At 41.3% G+C, this 19,969-nt stretch overlaps 1 protein-coding gene across 8 annotated transcripts in view; it reads left to right on the top strand.

Annotated features, from left to right (window-relative positions):
* Positions 1-8,649, top strand: part of PACSIN2 (protein kinase C and casein kinase substrate in neurons 2) — a 53,142-nt gene extending 44,493 nt beyond the window's left edge. For 4 of the 8 annotated variants that reach the window (XM_014881193.2, XM_088164787.1, XM_088164789.1 and 1 more), the window contains exons 8-11: positions 1,783-1,907; positions 2,587-2,703; positions 3,642-3,838; positions 6,823-8,649. In XM_014881193.2, coding sequence (XP_014736679.2) covers positions 1,783-1,907; positions 2,587-2,703; positions 3,642-3,838; positions 6,823-6,935 — 552 coding nt within the window. In that variant the 3' untranslated portion in view covers positions 6,936-8,649. The remainder of the gene's footprint in view (positions 1-1,782; positions 1,908-2,586; positions 2,704-3,641; positions 3,839-6,822) is intronic. The other 4 variants (XM_014881212.2, XM_088164791.1, XM_088164790.1 and 1 more) reach the window with 2 other exon arrangements.
* The last annotated feature ends 11,320 nt before the right edge of the window (positions 8,650-19,969 follow it).

The raw sequence follows: 19,969 nt of genomic DNA, 5'->3' as shown, positions 1-19,969 counted from the left end.
TCATTAGTGAAATTGTTAGCCATTTAGTTGATACATCTCTGACACCTGCATATGTTATCCTTTATGTTTTACTTCTCCCCTTTGGTGTCCAACTTCAATTTGAATCTCTTTTCTGATAGCAGATAATTGTAGTCTATGCTGCAAAGACTCTGAAAAAGTCTGAACCAAACAGTTCAAAATCTGAAAACTGGTATTTAAAATTCAATACTGCTATATTAAAAAAAGTTGCCTTTACCCAGCTGGTCATTTTATTGCTGGATGCCATTTTCAAAAGGAAGGAGTTTTTCTAAGTAGTGCTCTGTTAACATAGCCTACAAGAAATAAGTACAAAAATGTGTCAGTGCAGATCATACTACTTGTGTATGATGGCTGAAAGTGGAAGGAGTTGGACCAGAATCATGGATTTAGTTGAAATAAGTTCTAGGTACTAAATTAATGGACTGGGAGCATAAACTCTGGAGTGTTTCACTGTTCTTATTAACCATAAAGGAAAATAGCACTTGTTTTTAAAATGCTGAGTAACTTTAGATTAGAGGTTTGAGGAAGAAAATTCATCACAGTACTGTAGAATTTCTTTGCCTGAAACACTGAAGTACAGTTACTTCTGTGTGAGGAAGTTACTATCCTTTTTCTTAAACATTATAATTAACAAATGCAATGCTGCTGTTACTGTTATCCTAATCAAGTTTTTTCTCGTTTACATGCTACAAGGATGACGTAAGTAAAAAAGTCATGATCAAATGACTATGACATTGCATTGTAAACTGCAGATATCATAGGTCAGTGGTCTTTAAACTGTGGTAACTCAGAAATCCAATATGTATTTTACAAAGTTAAAATAATGAGGTATTTGAAGAACTGTGCAGAAAGCACTGGACTGACTGTGCTGCATAGGAATAATAGCAACTCTGAAGCTTCTATTTCCTGACAAAAATACTTAACTCAAATGCCATATTTTGTATAGCAAACTCTCTCCTTGCTTTTTTTTTACCTTTAAGACTTCTGAGAGGAAGTATGTCTCAGCATAGGGGATTTACTTGCATCCAGTTTGTTTTCTGTTGATTCCTGCTTTGTATCAGTATAGTGTATATAGTATAACAGGATATCAAAGCTTGACTTTGACTTGATGCAGGAGTTGGGTTCATCTGCCTCTTAAATGGTTCAAAACATCAAGGAGGGTCTACAAGTGGCATCATTAGTCTTGTCAATATTTGTGTTGGTTTGAACCTTAACTCCTACAGATGGCTTTTTAGGATAATGAATTTCACTAAATCTAGAGTGAAGTACCTGAAGGGCTTAAATCTTAGATTTAAATTAGCTTCTTCTTTGTATGTCATCTGAGAGGGAAAAGTAAGCCCTGTCTAACAATACCTTGTTTAATTGAATGTTAGCATTACCTTCTAAAGCCAGATGTCTTGGCATTGTTTGAAACTGTGAGCCCTCACAGTACATCTTTTAAATACCTGTACTGGCCAGCTCTTCTGATCTCTCCAGTTGTGTGCCAGATGTCTGGTATTTTAAGTCTTTTCAAGGGGCTCAGTATACTAAACAGGGAAGTACAGGTAACTTTGGGATTTTATGAGTAGCACAGATACCTGTTTGCATTGCTGGAGTGGGAAATAGATGAGACTTGTAAATGAAACGTTCAGAGCGACTCATCTTTAGTAATTATTGGTAGTGTTGTATCTATAGATGTATGTTCCATAACTCAGTTTGAAAATTAAATGTGATGATTATTTGTTCAATTGAATTTCTCAATCACATTTTTGCATTCATTGGTAGGAGTGGTCTGCAGACCTGAACCGTACTCTCAGTAGAAGAGAAAAGAAGAAAGCTTCTGATGGAGTGACCCTGACTGGTATTAATCAGACGGGAGACCAAGTTTCACAACCTAACAAACATAGCAGGTAGCTTCTTTATGCCTAAAAACACTCACTGGAAAAGATTGTTGCCTTCAAATACACTAAGCTCTCCAGGATCAAAAAGTCACTGTTAAATCAAATGATAATTATCTGCCAGCACTTTTAATGATGCCTCTGCACTTCAGAAATTAATTTGGGAATTATTCTTTATTTTATAGCTCTCTTTCCATTGGGAGCTGAAAGAAACCAAGCTTCATGAGAAAATGATCTTTCTGTACCTGATCTGGTGGTCTCTTCCTACCTTCCCATCTCTAGAAATGACAATAATACTTAGAGATCTTAGTTTGCAAAACATTTAGTCACGTCAGAATTCTGGACGTGATACAAAATACAAGTAATACGAAACTGTTAACATCAACTGCTTTAAAAAGGAATTAAGCTGGCCAGAAAAATTGCATTGCCTTTTATTGCAGGCAGTAGGAAAAAAGAAATTGTGGTCCACAAAGGATATTCTAAATGTCGAGGAATACTCCATATGTGAGACTTTCCAAGCTTTCTTGAGCCTTAAGCTGCATTTGATAGATGTTTTGTTTTTGTTTAGTTGTGTATTTAAATGTTTTTGGCTGAAGGAGGGGTCTGCTAAGAAACTGCTTAGTGGGACACCAGTGACAATGTTCCCTTATACAGATAGGATCACCATAATGCTTTTTCTTTTCCAAATTAGCAGTGTTAGTGTCCAGAGTAACACAGTGCAGTCAGTACAATCAAGTTACAATCCCTTTGAAGATGAAGAAGATACTGGGAGTACTGTCAGTGAAAAGGAGGACAATAAGATCAAAAAGTTGGTGAAAAGTTGTTTTTTAATTGTTTCCACGTTCGCACTTTCTCTATCCAGGGTTTTCTATTTTCGGTTTCTATAATACTACACTGGTCAGTGCATGAAGTGTTTTTAAGCAGTTGTGTAAGCAACACTGTAACCTAACTTGTCTTTTTTAACAGATGCCATATCTGTTGCTTGATCTTTGGCTTCAAACTACTGTGGTTATTGGCAGTTGCTAACAGAACTGTTGTTGCTTTTTTTCCTTCCTTTCCCAGTTCTATGAAATGTTAGAACTGTGTTTTTCTAGTGAAACTGTTTCTGGAGCTTTACTGCTCTGTGTCTTCTCACTAAATAAATCTGCTTTTAAGATGCTTTCTTTTTTTGTTTAGGACCTTCTCGAGCAGCTGCCTGTTGCTTCAGTGTACACTCTAGGGATATTCCACTCTTAACTGGCATGTGCATGCTGAACAGTGAACTTCCCTTTAAATGATTGAGCTGTTGCTGTATAATGAAGTTTTTTAATGGTGGATTGCAATATAGAAAAAGTATTGGAAGCTGTTGTGGAGATTGCATAGAGGTTTGGGAGGAAGGTTGTGCAAAGCAATTTAAATGTTTTACCTAAACCAGATAATTCCTCTCATCAACTGTGGCATCCCTTTTGCCTTTCCAGAGTAAATAATCCCATGGATTATGTGAATTTCTTGATAGAGAAGTTTTTTGTGTTTGTGGGGAGATTGATATGTATTGGCTTTGCTTTTTCTAAGTTTGTAGATGCATTGCAAGGATGTTTTTATTTTTAGTGAGGTATTATCAGTTAAAGATAGATGACAAGATAGCAGAAAGAAAGTTTCAAAACCAGGCCTTCGAGTGGAGTTTAAGCATATTTAGGGGTATCTTAGTAGTATTTCTAGTATAGTATTTTAAAAGCAGGAAAGAGTAATTTCAAAATTGATTTTCAGTGTTAGCAGCTATGAGAAAAACCAAAGCTACCCTACAGATTGGTCTGATGAAGAGTCCAACAACCCCTTCTCTTCCACCGATGCGAATGGAGACACCAATCCCTTTGATGAAGACACCCCTCCTGCCATGGAGGTGAGAGTACGTGCACTCTATGACTACGAGGGCCAGGAGCAGGATGAGCTCAGCTTTAAAGCTGGTAAGTTTGTAACGTTTACTTTAAAATATTTGTCAAAAAGGAGAAAGGCTGGGGATTTTTTTTTTTCTCTTTAGCTTTTATTTTCTGAAGTCACCTGTTTCTCTGGATGTATAGCTCCACATGCAGGATCCTATTTAATCATCATCCCTCCTAATAATGCATTTTGGTATCCCCTGTTTGGCAGCACTGACTCCTAGCTCTTTGGAATTTGTTGGGTTGTCTCTGAGATGTTCCTTTCTTACCATCTTAAGTGAAACAAAATGACCTGTAGAACTGAAAAGTCTCTCTCTCCCTTTTCTTCCTTGGTGACAGTAACAGCTGCTGTGGTTTTTTCTGTCTGCAGCCCACAATTGCAGGAAATCTTTTCCAACCAGGAATTCCAGAACAAGATTGAAGGAGTAGTTTAGGAAAAGCAAACAGAATTTCACTTTGTGCAAATGAGAGCGATAGACACTCTGAGTTTCTCTTTTCCTATTTGCTTGTTGTTCATTCCCATCTCCTGTAACAACCAGATTAATTGTAAGAGAAAAACAGGATTTAAGTGTTGAAAAGAAACTCCAGAAAGCTTTTGGTTCTGCCTCCCTTTCAGCTGGGGTTAGTGAGAAGTGTGCTGTATCTATACCACCTGCTGTGGTTCTTAGGTGGATGTTAGGGCTGAAAATTAGGAAACCAGTCCATGTTGTAGCTAATCAGGGAACTGCAGGATGTCTGTTCTGCTGATGGAGAAGGGTGGTGCTCAGAACAGTGTGTCCCCAAGTCATATCCTAAATGCAGTTTGTGCTTTCTGAACCAAAACACCCCCCAGCTCAGGTGGTGGTGCTCTGCCTCTAACTCACCTCCTTCCTTATTTATTAGTGAAACCACTGAACATCTGATTTTTCTTCTTTGTAGACAAGTGTTGTAGGCTTCCAGAGTGGAGGAATGGGTTACTTGTCCATGAACCTTGCTGATTGTGCCCTGACAGAAGTACAGTAGTAACAAAACATCTGGTACTTTCTGTGGAATGCACACAAGCCAAAAGTTACTTTTCATTCTATAGATTTTTAACTGCTCCTTTTTTCTCAGCAGGCGATGGAAGCATGCTAATCCTCTTGAAATATATCTATGGTTCCTGTGAAGCAGCAAGGGTTTACAGTAATGAATCTTTCCTTGGCAGAATTATGCAGTGTTTATATACACAGATGTAATGGTTAAATACAAAGTTAGGTGTTCTGTGCTGGAGTACCAGCTGTGTCACTTGCATTAAACCATTCAACCAAGTGGCTCTCAGTGTGGGAGGTCTGTACAGATAAAGAAGAGGAGGTATGAACTGTGAGATATGTGCAGAGTGCACTTAAAAAGAGTTCAGTACTTTGAAGGAAGAACATTCAAGAATGTTACAACACCAAATTATGGGATTGATAGAATTGTAGGAAAGGGATGAGGTGCTAGACCATGAATCCTCTTACAGATGCTAAATTATAGAATGGGTACTTAATTTTTAAGCAGAAGTGTTAGTGTGACTAGCTTTACACTGAACATAGAAAAAAACTAAGGAAAAGAACTCACTTGATAGATGGGAGCCAATTTAAAATGTACTCAATCCTCTGTTCCTCTGTAGATATCCCTACACTCCTAAGCAGCTGTCAACAGAGGATTAATGCATTTGAAGGATTTGTTCAAATGTACATGGATATTCTCAGATGGGATTTCCTTGGGTATTCACAGAATTTACCTACAGAATGCTTCTAAATACTTGTTACAGAATACATACTCTGGACAGTGTCCATTAAATGTACTTTAATACATGAAACTCAGTTTTTCAGTCGAGTACCTTTACATGTGGTGCTTTTTGATTTCTTTTTCTCTTGGCAAACAGCTGTGGGAGGCTTCCAAAGAGCAAGTTATTCATATCTTATGAGAGGCTTTATAAGCATGTAAGAGGATGGGACATAATTATTTACAGTGTGTCTGTCTCGCCCTCCTGTGGCCCTCTGTGGCTGAGAATAGGACAGGAAATGCTGTCCCTGCAATATTGTCAGAATGTATTATTGTGTGTTCTGCTTTTATCATCGCAGTGGTTTCATTGTAACTGCTGTGCAGATGACACTTTGAAGTGTTAATATTTTCTTAGACCTCCAGGATCACTGAGTTTACAAGCCCAAGCTTTGATACAAATGCATTTGTTAGGGCATACTGTCATTGAAATGTGAGTTTATGGTAGTCATTGTTTTTACTCTTTATTAACACACATTTCATGGAAGGTTTGAAATTGTACACTCTCAGTCTGCAGCATTAGAAAAAGTGGAAAAATTGTAATATGTCTCCATAAACCAAGTAGAGTCTGAAGTGCCAAACATTTGTTCATAATGGGTATTGGTTTTCTGATAAACTTTAAAATTGGAAGAGATAAAGCTTTGACCTTTTTATCTAAGAGAAGAGCTATAAAGATAAGTGTCTTGAGAAGATCTAATATGAGGCTTGTCCATTTCTACCAAAGAATTTAATAGTCCTTAGGCTAGTTTATATTCTCTTACATGACACCAAGATTCTCTACTATTTGGGACTGTAATAAGTGATTAATATCTTCATCATCTATTTCCTACTGCTAAGATAAAACACAAATCACTTCTATCTAGGTAAAGCATTTGACACAAATAAATTGCAAGGGAGGAGGTAATTGTTACTCAATGTAGCCTTTTTTGCCTGGCTGAGGTGGAGCTTCCTCTGCTCCTATGGAGCATCTTGGAGTCTGCAGGCTCTCAAAAGTCAAAGTATGCCCTGAGGATGTGGAATATCACATGTGTGTTGTAGTCAAAATGAAGTTATCTTACAGTTTATAAATGTCTGAATGGACAGTCTGGAAGTTAGCAAGCAAATTCTGAGTTGCTCCATCTGTGTAGCATTTTCTTCCATGTTTCCCATAAAACCTCAAGACCATAAGCCTAATGAAAGATTTGTTTGACTTGCACTAAGTTGGGGAAAATGTTCCTTCTTTTCTTCAGGGGATGAATTAACCAAAATGGAGAATGAGGATGAGCAGGGCTGGTGCAAAGGACGCCTGGACAATGGACAAGTTGGTTTATACCCAGCAAACTATGTGGAACCAATCCAGTGACAAAGGACAAAATAATAAACAGAAGTGTCACAAGAGCTCTGTAGGCCTGTACAGTGTATTTAGGTGAAGTGAGAAGAAACTGAATGGATGTATAGAGTGTATATATTTTAATGAAAAGGTGAGAGCTTGATACTGAAATAAGGCTGAATGAATGACAAAAGCTTGACATTGTTTTCACAACTTGTACACAATGCAAAGGAAAAGAGATAGGTTGAAAAAAATAGTATGATAGGAAAAAATACTTTTTAAACTTTTTCTTTCCACATGGTCTGTATTTGTGGATCCTAAGCATTTTTGCATTTTCTATGCTTATGCCTCATCCTACCCCAGGTATGTGGCTTATGCTCACTTGTGTTTAATCAGTTATTTTAAGTGACCTTCAGTAACTTGCAACTTGAATTTTGAAGATTATTATAGTTAATTTTTTATTTGTTCTTATCAATGTCTGAAAGATGCAGTATTTTTTTATTTAAATGCTATGTAGTTAAGCACCTTTTTGTATGCTTTATCAATTAATACTTAAATTATGATATAGATTTAGTCACCACCTGACTGAATGAAAGCTCTTTCCATGTTGTAGTAATCTTTCTGTGTTGTCAGCATGGCTTGAAGTTGTAAATGGAGTTGTAAAACAAAATACTGTATTTAATAAATATCTGTTACAGAAGGTTATTTGTAGCAGAAATATCTGCAGGTGTCATGGGTTGGGATTTATTACAAATGTTCTTTATGTGGGTTGACACTTGAACTAAGAGTTCTCCATCTAGATCTTAAGTGGCATTCAAAAGAAATATAAATTATGCATAAGCCCCAGAAGAGTGGCTATTTCCAGCACATATTTGCAGGAAAAAAAAAAATCTCCTTTTAACTGCTAATGATTTTTGGGTGATTTGAAATGTTAGATCTGTGAAGGCTGATTATCTTGAACAGAGAAGACTGTAAAATAGACTAAATGCTTTTATTAAGAGCCTATCTATGTTGTGTATATGTACATATAATTTGATATTCCAAAATATGAAGAGCATGGCTATTAGTTATCAAGCCTTTTGGTGTCAATAAGATTTAGACTATTTTAAGAGTTTAAATTATAGGTATATTTAAATCTGCTTTCCTGCCATATTCATTACTGTACCATAGAAAAAGTATTCTGTGATTAGATTTTTCAGAAGTACAGTAAATACACTAATATACTCAAAATCAGTATTTGTGGATAAATTAATGAGTCAAAATATAAACTAGCTTTAGTCCAAACATGGGTTATTGTAGCAGAACACTGTAAAATCTACATTTGTTTGCAGTTACAACTTGGCCAGCTGTAATCGTGTCAAATATGCATTTGTGACATTGAAAACTGGGTTGTAAAACTACAGCAGATCTGTGTTAAAACTAAGTATCAGGTAAGTAGATATGCCATGTTAGGAAGCTACACTGTAATGAAGTTAACAAATCTTTTTCAAGGTAACTATGAAACACTGTTGGTAATCTTGGACTTTATCATTTGCTTTTTGAGCTTATAGATATATTTAGTCATCATTTTCAGTGAATCCAAATGTGCAAGCTTAGAAAGTGGATGTATGTATATGTCTGTCAACAAAAACTTACCAACATATTTGTTCATCCACAGGACAGTTGCTGAAATTGTCAGGAATTACTGGTTTGGGTCTCTGTATTGTAAAATATTTTAGAAAACAATAAAAGCTGGTAATCTCATAAATACACAGAATGCACCTTTTCAATGACTATTTCAAAGTATTTGAAACATATGTATATGAAATAAATAATCCATGCGTTTCATTGCAAATCATGGTGACAAAACCTGCATTGTGTAAAAGAGCCACAAACAGGAGTGTGACATGGGTGGCATTGTGCCATTAACAAAAAAAGGAAGATGCCATGCACAGGAATTCTTGGCAAAACATTCCAGCAAAATCTTCATGGAAGAAGAGGAAACTGTCTTTTATGGCATGCAGAGTTTACTGTGATGCTGCTTTCTGTGCTGTTGTCAAGTCTCAGATAGTGTGGGTGAGCAGCTAAGCTTTTTACTTCTTTTTAAATATAGTATCTGAGTATTTTCTGCCCTTGAGTTTTCTTGTTGACTGGCAGTGATTAATGTAGTGCTGTTTGTGACAGCTGGCTGAAGGTTTTATCTCCCCCATCAACACCTGCTGAACAGCAGATTGCAGGGGGTCATAAACACTGGCACAGGGTCTGGCTGGGGGTCTGTCACCAGTGGTGCCCCTCAGTATGAGTTGTTTAAGGGTCAGTGGTGACACAGAGCTGGGAGGAGCAGCCAGTCCTTCCCAAGGAGCTCAGCAGGGTGCAGAGATGGGCAGAGGAGCTGTCTGAAATCCAGAAAAGGGAAATACAGGGTCCTGCACCTGGGGAAGAGTAACCCCAGACCCCAGGACAGGCTGGGGGTCACCTGCTGGAGAGCAGCTCTGAGGAGAAGGGCCTGGGGGGTCCTGGTGGGCAGGGAGCTGTCCCTGAGGGCAAGGAGATCAATCAGAACTCTGTAAGGTACTTCTGCAGCTGCTTTACACTTCTGTGATCATAAGTAAGTTGATAAATAATCAACTGCCACTCTTCTACTTAAGGTTTTAATAAATCTACATGTCCAAACAGGAATCCCTCTGGAGGACACACAGGTATCCTCCCACTTTTTATTACTGTAGTCAGTAACTGATTAAATGTTCATTGATTTCATAGCAGTTCATTTCAGCTTTTATGAGAGACATTAACAAGACCTCTTTGAACATCCTGTCACTGGTTACTCCAGCTAGATCATCTTAACACATGAAATCTCCAAGCCTGCAAGATTAAAACACCAGATCAATTTTGAAGTACTGTGGTGACAGACACCTAGAATCCATATGCAGAAAACACTGAAATTGACTGCCCTGGCAGAGATAAAACATTGTGGCACATGCAGGTGGATGTGCAGTGGGATGCTACATGCAGCTGGAGCTTTGCAAGTCCCCTGCACTGCTGGTGCAAACAGCATCCTCACACAACTGAGTGCTGCTGCTTGTAAATCCCAGTATATAGCAAGAGCTTGGCTTTGCACTGGGCAATGGTGTTAGGATGTAGACACTTCCAAGAGTGGAGAGCTCCATGAAACCTCACCTGTTTGAAGTAGTTATGCCTCATGATATTACCAGGACAAACACTGCATTAGTACTAAATAAAAAAATTGAACTGGTTTCATCAACTGGTTTTTAATGTTGATCCTAAACTTCACATCCATGTCCTGGGAGAAGCATTTGAATGCTTGATTTTTCTCTTCAAGAGAAGGCTTTTTCTGTACGAATTATTTATATTTCAATGATATATCTGTGACCATGCTGTGCCTTTGAGGTTACCATTTGCAGAAGGCTGGCCTGAAACCTGATGAACTTTGGGCAATGTATTTACAGCATAGCTGTGAGCAGAGACAAACTTTGCTTAATGTGACCAAGCTTTCCAAAGGGCATCAAGCAGAATTTGTCCTTACCTAAGGGACTCTTTGGCACTGAAAAGCAGTGAGGATGTAGCTGGCATGACCTGGGATTGTACCCATATTCCACCATTTCTCAGCAGCACCATGAGGAGAGAAACCAAATAAGGAAGGAGGCTTGATAATAACTGGTGAACAGCACTGAACTAAAAGCTTTGAGTATTGGAAATGACAGCAAATTTCTTGGAGCTTTGAAAAAGAAATGTCCACCAAAGCTGTAATACTACACAACTCCAGGCAGGTGCAAATGCAAGTACCAAATTCTGGTTATCAAATCAGCCAAAGAACAGACTGTTCTCAGGAGATAATCCCAAATGCTTCTCCCTTGTATTTATGTGCCCTGGCAGGGCTGTCTGGCCAGCTGCAGGAGCCCAAGACTTGCTGTGGCAGTTGGATAGGTGAGAGTAGGAGAAAGTCACTTTGCCTGTGCTTCATCAGCTCACAGAGCAATCCTTGTGCCCAAAAAATGTGTATCCAAATAATACAAGAAGAATCCCTCCATTTCAGAATGGCTGTGCATAAAATGAGGAATTAGCACAGGATCAATCAGGGAGGAAAGGTCTCCAAATGTCTTCAGTCCCATCTCTGGCTCAACACTGAACTTGGAACAGGTTGCTGAATGTTGCTGACAATCTCCCAGGCCAGAGTTCCCACAGCTGCTGTGAGCAAACTGCTCCAATATCTGATTGTCCTCATCATGAAACCATCTTCTCTTCATATCAAATTGGAGCTGTGTTCTGGGTTAGTGTGAATTAAGAACCCTTGGTTTTTGATTTGCAAACCAGCAACCCCCAACATCATACTCTGGCAGGGAATTGCTCTCCTTTGCACATGATTAGAGGGCTCCTAATGCAGGCCAGGCTACACTTCCCACGTGTTTGTTTCTGAGCACACACATATAACAGTGTTCTTCCACATACCTATTTGTCAGGCCAGCTGGCATGGAAGCAATTCTTTAGGAGTTCCTTATGCTCTGGGAATAGAAATACATGTTCTGGCCATTCTTGGAAACCACCAGCAAGATGTGGTATTGCCACACTGGGGTTCAATTGGCAAAGAAGCACGCGAGGGCCACTGTCTCACCACTGCTGCTGTTCTCTCTCTGTGCCTTTCCTCTTTCTGCACTCCACTCAAATCACCAACTTCCTGAATAATGAGACGCCCACCTCTATTCCCTGGAAAAGTTCATCAGTTTTCAGTTTATTCTGACGGCTTTATTCTGCCTTGGGCCTAGGCAATTACCATTAGGAGGAGAATAGGATATGGGGAGTATTTCCAAAATTTCTTGGACAAACTCCTGTGCATTCTCATGACAAAGAAAATGACAGCACAACACACCATGGATAGTGGTACCAGGGAAGGAATCTGTGGGCTCTGGATAGATTTTGTCAGGATGGAACTCTGCTGAGAGTTTGGGACATAAACAGTGTCAGGCCAGGGGAGTCAGTGTTGCTCTCAGTGCTGGTCTGCTACTGAGTGCTACCAGTCTGCTACTGGTCCTGCATCGTTCACCAAAGCAGAGAACACTCAGGGCCTAATCCACAGCCACCCTTGAGGGTAAATTGTCTGGTTTGGGAGGTTTTTTGTGTTTCGGTGGTTTGGGTTTACTTTGGGCTTTTTTTCTATTTACTCAGTGTGCAGAGCAGCCCGTGAATTTTAAATACTGCCTTTTCCTTGCTGGAGATGGACCAGCTCATCCTTCCTTCATGTTCTCCATTCTCTATATTACCTGTCTTCCACAACCTAGAGGCTACTCTGTGATTGCAGGACCTGCTGACCTCCTTCCAGTTCACAGACAGAAATGCTTTTATTCCCATCTTGTCCAGAACTCACCTCCTAGCAATCAGCTGAGCTTGCAGTCTGCAGCAGGAATCTGTCCATCATGCACAGCCACAGAGAGAATTGCAAAGTGTGGCCTTAGGACAGAGGTGCTGTGTATTTCTGAGCACTGCCATGGGCTCATTCCCCTCTGCTGCCTGGATGGAGACCTGTGGGCTGCCTGCACAACGTGGCTTTGAACAGCAGCAGCTTTTTGATATCCCAGCTTGGGACAGAGAGGTACCACTTCCTGAGACAGAAGGTCAGCAAAGACAGAGGAACCAGCCCCCCTGTGGTGTTACTTGCCTGTGACTCCCAGAGATGCATTTTTGGGGTCTCAGGATGTTTTTCTGATGTTAAAAGTCCCAGTTAAATAGCAAGATTGTACCACTCTTTTTTTCTTTTGTGGTTTTTTTTTTTTTTTTCCGTTTGTTTGATTAGTTGATCTTGGTTTTGATTTTTGTTAATTTTTTTAAATCCTTGCCAGGATTAACTATTGCCTGACTCCTGTGGATAAGCCAGGAGCTCCAGGGTCAGGGCACACCTGTGGGTTGCCACGCTGAGTGCCCAGTGTGGGGACAGCACTCGGCACACGCTCCAGCAGAGATCCCTGTCCCAGTGCTGGGTCTGTGCTCCTCTGTGGCTGCCTCAGGCCAGGACTGGCAGTGATGGGTGTCACCACCCCAAACAACTTCCCCAGAGTCTGGTAAGAACTGTGGCTTCTGAGCTGCTGGGAGAGACCTGGAATCTGCTGGATTTAAGGCACAGAAGGTGGTGCAGACTGGAGGCTGGGGGAAAAGCTTTGGAGTTGATTATTTAGAAGCTGAATGACACAGTCTGGGGAGGGGAAGGGAGGGCAAGCCAAAACTTGTGCTTGCAATGGGATAGAAGGTGTACCAAGGAAAGGGCCTATCAGAGGAGATATTTTGCAAGCTCCTGAAATTCACTGGCACTGTGTCTAAGAGACCAGGTAGCTCTGTAAGGCCACTGTGATGCTTTCTCTGTAATTGGTATCAGAAGAGAGTACTGCCCACACCTGGTGAGAGTGGAAAGCCTGAGGATGGAGTGCCTGAGACAGTTCCCCTGTGCTGAACTCATCCCCAGACAAGGCTCTCTGAGGTAGATTGGTACCTGTGTCACTCAAGCAGACCTGTCTCTCCCTGTAGTCACAGCAGATGCCACGTAGGAGTTCAGTGCTGATATCAACAAAGCCACATCAGCACAATGTGTGCTGCCACTCTTAGGGCGTCAGTGGGACAGAACTCCCCAACACTGCAGGGAAGCCTTGTTGATCTGCAAAGAGAGAGAGAGGAAGGAGAGTCAGAAACATCAGCAGCTTTGATCTCACAACTCCCCCATTAATTAATTAATTCTCTATTATTCATTTTATAGACAATATAGCTCACATCACCAACTCCAGATAATATTTCTTTTGACTTGTTAAACATCTTTACAGGTAAGACACATCTAAGTAAATATACCATGTGCATTTAAGTTGATGGTAAGTTCCCCAAATGACACTTTGAAGAACTGTGATTACCTTGCCTCAGTTACAGATTCCATCCAATTTTTGATTTAAATTGTCTATTTATTACTTTAAAATTTTAGTAAAGATACAATTTTAGTTATGTACTGCAATCTTAAGTGGTTATGTGGTATCTAAATTGCTGAATGAAATTATTCTGCCAATTGGATTTAGTACCAACTGTCCCCTCTCCTTTGACATGTTAAAAAATTCCCTGCCTAACTTAGTGATAATGTTGATTCCTGAATGATGAGATGAGCTTGTAACCTTTTTGATAGAGTTCATAATTTTTGGTTGTTTATCTTTTGCATGTAGTAGGAAAAGCCCTGAGAGATTATTTGCCTCAGAGTAATCTGGGAGAGCAGGTTATAGTCCTGTCCTGCACAGTGCTGAGTGCTCTGTGGCACTGCCACCCACCCTCCCTGAGAGCAGGCACTGCCCCAAGCTGTTGGCATCAGGCACGACTCTGCTTTAACTGTAGCTGAGCTTTGTGGACTCTGAGATGAGGTGGGATATTTGGTCACAGAACACACTAGTACAATTCTGAAAATGCCTCCCAGTGACTGAGGGTGCTTTATTTTTGGCTGGGTTTGGGTTTGGTTTGTTTTTTTCTTTTCCTTTCCACCCCACCAGCCACATCCTTTAGAGTAGACAAACACTAAAATGCTCATAAGGAAATATGCTTTTTAAAATTGTTATTATTCACTAAAGCACACAAGAAAATGAAGCATTTACGATATTCAGATGCTAACAAGACATTCCCTGTGTGCACATGAGCAGCAACCACAAAGGCCCCTGCCCCAGCTGCAGCATGGCAAGTCCAGGTTTGCTGCTCTGTACTTGAGGGAGGTTTTGGGAGCTGCTTCCTGGAGGATTGTGCCAGTGGGAAGCAGATGCCATCCTTCTCAGGGACAGCAAGATAAGGAAGCCCTGCTGGGTTCTCTCTTCCATCTTTCCATTCCATCTCTGCTCCTTGTCCTCCTCATTCCACTTCCCGAGTCAGGAATGAGTCAATAAGGCCCTTGCACTTATGGTGGGACCACAAAACCGACTTTGCCTGCAGAGAAGGCTTGGATGGCTCTGTTTGTACATTCCACAAACATAAATATATATAAATGAAGACCAAAACCCGATGGCTTTGATATTTCCCTGCAGCTGTCCAGGCACTTACACAACTTTAAGGGCAGGATTTGCCATTCAGCCACAGCTCTGGCTCCAGCACTGTCAGTTAACCTCAGGCAAATCCAATTCAAATGCAAACCTCATAGCCCAGCCCCATAAGAATCTCCTGTAATCCACACCTTAGCCTGGTATTCACTTTCAACCCTCCTCCAGAGCCCTCCTGATCCCCAAACTTCAGAAAGCACCTGGGAAACAAAGCACCTCCCCAGCAGAGAGCAAACAGAACCTGGTGACAGGAAACAAGACACTGCTGGTATTAAATACCTGCCTGGGTACCCCAGTGCATTCCTGCTTTACACACTGCAATTTATGTTTTAAACAAGCACAATGCAAAGTGCAGGTCAGACATGATTTGGGCAGCAGATATTAGATTTTTACTGAGCCTGTGATGGGCACAGAACTGTGTGAATGATGGTTGTCAGTGAATGGCTTAAAGAGCTGCCATGACTGAGACTTTCCTTGCCATTCAAGGGCTTTTTGGTTGCCCCAGTTACAGGGTTTTACCAGATTTCTCAGCCCTGAAAGAAAATCGGAATGATTTTATAGAAGTTTGAAATTACCCCTGCTCTAAGCAGGGAGTGGGACTTGTTGACCTTCCCATGCAATTTTTTCTGAGGCTCTCAAGTGGTGATGGTTATGAAAAGGAGAGGAAAAGAACCAACAGGATATATTTAGACTCTTAATGTATATTATTTGGGGAAGTCTCTGCAGTGAAAGGAGAACCCACCTGCTGTTTCCCAATTACAGGTTTGATTTTTTTCCTTCTTCTACATCTTTTACTGCCATCTGCTGGCTCTGACTGAATGGTTTCTTCTTTGGCCCTGGAGTACTTCGATGTACTCCATTCAATTAAAAGTTACAAGTTTCGACAAGGGACCCTCAGAAAGGGCTTTGGGGATGAAGTAAATGAGAAACATAACACTTGTGGAATGGCAAGCTCAGGAAGAAATAATGGATAAAAAAAATGAGAAGACAATTCTGAAAAGTCAGCCCTTAAGTATTGCATTTCAGCATTTTGAAAACAAGTAATTTTGGGATTTTTTTTTCTAATTTATTTTGAAGAAAAGTTTTTGTTTGTAAAACAACCCCCCAGAACTCTCCCAGTGTTTCATTTTAAACAGGTCTGTATAAAAGGTGCCAAAATACATCTGGAGAGTCAGTTACATTTTTGTGGCCTTACCTGCATCCAGGACAAGCAAAATGGCTCCAAGAAGCACCTCAAAGCTCTCTCAGGGGAAGGAAAGCATCTGTTTGCTTGGACAAGAGTATTCTGCAGTTTGTTTCTCTCTGAATGTGCTGTCAGGGCATAACATCCTGCAGGTATTGGCTGTTTGGCTGTTTCATGGCTCCAGGAAACTGCTGGTAATATTATAACAATCAGTGTCCCGTGAATGATCAGATGGGCATTGAGTCAGACAAATATAATTCAGAAAAGGTCAATGCTTTGATTCTGCTGTTGATAGAGGGGGACAGCATTAGAAGGATCTGTATTTTGGTTGGGCCCTGACAAATTTCTTCTTCTCTCCTCTTAGACACAGCTTCTGGGTAAACACACCTGCTACTGCTCTCAGAACAGGAAAGGAGAGAAAGCTTCAAGTCCAGCTCTTCCATTTGCTGCAACATAAACAAGTGTTGAACCACTTAGCTGTCAGCAGAGTTGTGACCTCCCTGTGGCTAGGTACCACATGGGCCAGGATTATATTTTTTTTAATTCCAGGACATCCTTTCCTAAGGAAAGCACTGGAGCTGAGCACTGGCTCAGACAATTCCCTTCTTTTTGTCACTTCCAACTTATAAAACATCTTTAATGACTTGCTGCAAATCCTTGAACTGACTCTGGCCTATATATCTCCCCACCCATTTTCCCTGTAGGATGTGCTACACTACAGCTGGTTGGGAACAGGCTCAGGGGAAAAGGAGAAAGCTCTTTTCAGAAGGGCAGGCTTCAGATTGAAGAAGAGAATCACAGTGTCCAAGTCTGCTTTGACACATATCTCCTTCATGATATTTGCCAAGGACAAGAAAGAAAAAAACTTGATGGCATACTCAAGGGCAGAGGAGAAATTTCTTAACTCTGGTCTCTAATCACCACAGGAAGCAAGAGGAGAACCCAGTGCCATAGAGATATATCAGAGCATCCTTAATCCTGGTATAACACTTACAGAAAATTCACTTTCTACGACATTCATGGGTAGAGGACACTCCTCAGCAACAAACACCCTTCTCTGAGGGTATTATTTATGCTGTCAGAGACAAGTTCACACTCCTTTTACACTTTTCCACACAGAACAATAGTGAACAAGATGTGATTATTCAACCCCATGGCAGGGTAGCACAGTTATTGATATTGCTAGTTTTAAAAACAATTGTAAAAAGAGGAGGTCCACCTCAAGTCACTCCTGTTGGTGGAGATGAAGAGTTTAGAGCCAAAGGCCAAATGGCCTTCCCAAACCAGCTGAAGTCATAGCTCCAGGGAAAGACAACACTGTCTTAATCATGGAACCTGGGCAAGAAAAATGGGAACATGTCCCTGCAACCGGGTGTTCTGTGTGAGAGTAACTCTGTGTTACAGATTCTTGTGTTACAGATCCAGTACGACTAAACCTACCTGATTGTGCCAACAATCCATTTGGGAGCAGATGTCACCCATGTGAGGGGAATGCACCACGGAGCAGGGATGGTGCCCAGCAGAGGGGTGACCATCCAGAGGGTCCCACCAGCCCATCCCTGCTGCCCAGGTTTGGGATGAGCAGGCTGGTGACTGTCCCTGTGTTTGCTCCACAGGATGAGGAAGCCAGGAGTGATGAGGAGGAAGATGAGGAGCTGTGGGAGGATGGAGACAGAGGCCACCAAAGGCTGGGGAAGGCACAGGGCCAGGTAGGAGACGTTGCCTTCCAGGGAGAGGGACTTGTCTGTGCTGGTGGAATTTGGGGTGTGAGGCCAATGGAACAAAGGAATTCATTTTCTTACTCAGGTTCTAATGTGCCTTAAAAGAGATTTGTGAAAAGGTTATCCCTGATGGAATCTCTGAACAACAGGGATTGAAGCAAATCAAATGCAGCCCCAATCCCTGTTTTTGTGTCCAGCTGGGATGAGACCTCAGCTGCTCTTACTTGCCAGCTCCCAAGTTGTGTAGCTCAGAGTCTGCAGCCCTGAAGGGCCAGGCTGTGGTAAAACAGCCTGAGGTACCAGAGAGCTGGAGTCATTTCCTAGCAGGGAACTTGACTTGGAAGCAGTATTCCAAACTTTTGTCCACATTTATCTCCCACATGGAGACACCTAAAGAAGCAGAGGTGGAGTGTTCCTAACAAAAGGACATCGAAATTTATCAGTGGTAGAGAGCTTAAAATTCAAGTATGACAGGAGCTGCCTTTAGGACACTTCCAATTCCTTAGTATGAATGGAATTTAAATGAAGTATCCAAATCCTGACAAACTTATATGAACTCCAGAGTGTTTTATAGCCAGGGAGGGAGACCAGAGTCTGGAGTCTCTCCTGTAAAACTGGCTGCTGGTTTGTTTGACCAGGCATAGGAATAATTGTGTATTCCTTGGGGCTGTCCTTATGGACAAAGGTTTTTTTATGTGCCCTGGGTTTATTCAGTGTATCTCCAAAATTATGGAAACTGATGTCATTGAAATGCCAGGGGTGCCAAATGCTTTCCCCAGGCAGAGCTCAGAGCCAGCCCTGGGGGAAGGCGTTTCATGCCCATTTCCCCAATCCCTCGAGGCAGCACTATTGGGAAGGATGAATTAGGAAAACCTTATAAATACGAGTGCCTAGCAAAAGACTGAGAATATGGAAAATATAAGCGAAATAGAAATGATAGCAATTTTCGACTGTGTGGCTGAAAGCAACTGAATGCCTGAAGGCCCCTTTGTTTAGATAATGTTAGATGCTGCAAATACCAAGAAGCAAACAGACATCCTCCCTAGGCATGGCAGGAAGGGTCCCAGATAAAATTTAGAGACAAAAAAACCAGTAAAACATGGTAATATGGTGATTCCTATAGGTTGCATGCAAATGTTAGAGAATTTGTATCTTGTATTAGATTGGTTAGTGGGAATTAGAATATTCAACATAGAAGAAGATTTAATGTATTGTAAATGGGATAATCTCTCTCTTATGCTCTTACTCTCTTCGTTCTTACTCTCTTAAGTTCTCTTCAGCTTCTTCTTTTCCTCTCACTCTATCCCTCTCTCTGCCCTGCTCTGAGCTGTGGCTGCAGTTCCTAGCAGTGCCTTATATATACACCCACGCCCTACGAAATAAACTGCAAACTTTAAGACCAAAATAAAGAGAGCGCCTGAGTTTATCCCGATGGTCCCAAAGCAGAGATTCCTACACAGCAGCACTGGAGCACTTGCAGCCAAACATGCCCGAGGTGCTGAGTGCTGGCAGGAGGCAAATCCAGGGACTGGACAGTGGGAGTTTGCCCTGCTCCTGTAATCCCAGACTAGAGCTGTGCTTTAGAGCTCCCAGGAGATGCTGCCTCACTCAAACCCCATTCAAAGCTCAGCATCCCCTTCCTTGGAATTATTGTTGTTCCTGTTGCTCTTTCCCAATACCATTATGATTGTTACTGTAAATTCCCACTCCGTTTCTTCCATAACCCTTTGTTTCCCAGAAGTGGTGCTTCAGGAAATTCTCTCCAGCCTGGGAAGGTGCTTTTGGCTCCAGACACATTCCCAGTCCCCAGGAGCAGCTGGACCCGTGCTGTCCCCAGCAGGTGAGGCAGAGGTGCCTTTCCTTCCCTCCTCCCCTGCTGCACTTTGGCTTCTCAAGGGGTCTCTGGGGGTCTGAGGGGAAAGTTCTTTGTCATTCCAGGGCAGAATAAGCTCTGATCCCACGAAAAGCAGGAGGAATAATTTTATCCTTGTTTTTGGACACACATTTTGTTTTTTCTCTCTTTTGCTGACACCGTGTGGTGAAGCAGCAGCTCCCAACCTTGTCAGTGCTGCTCCCTGGAATAGCTTCTGTTTGTAAAACAATTAATTGCCTGCTGCAATCCCAGGC

This window comes from Sturnus vulgaris, chromosome 5 (assembly GCF_052056855.1).
Source record: "Sturnus vulgaris isolate bStuVul1 chromosome 5, bStuVul1.hap1, whole genome shotgun sequence".
NCBI lineage: Eukaryota > Metazoa > Chordata > Aves > Passeriformes > Sturnidae > Sturnus > Sturnus vulgaris.
The sequence above is the reverse complement of the archived record's forward strand: the minus strand, read 5'-3'. Positions and strand labels throughout refer to the sequence as shown.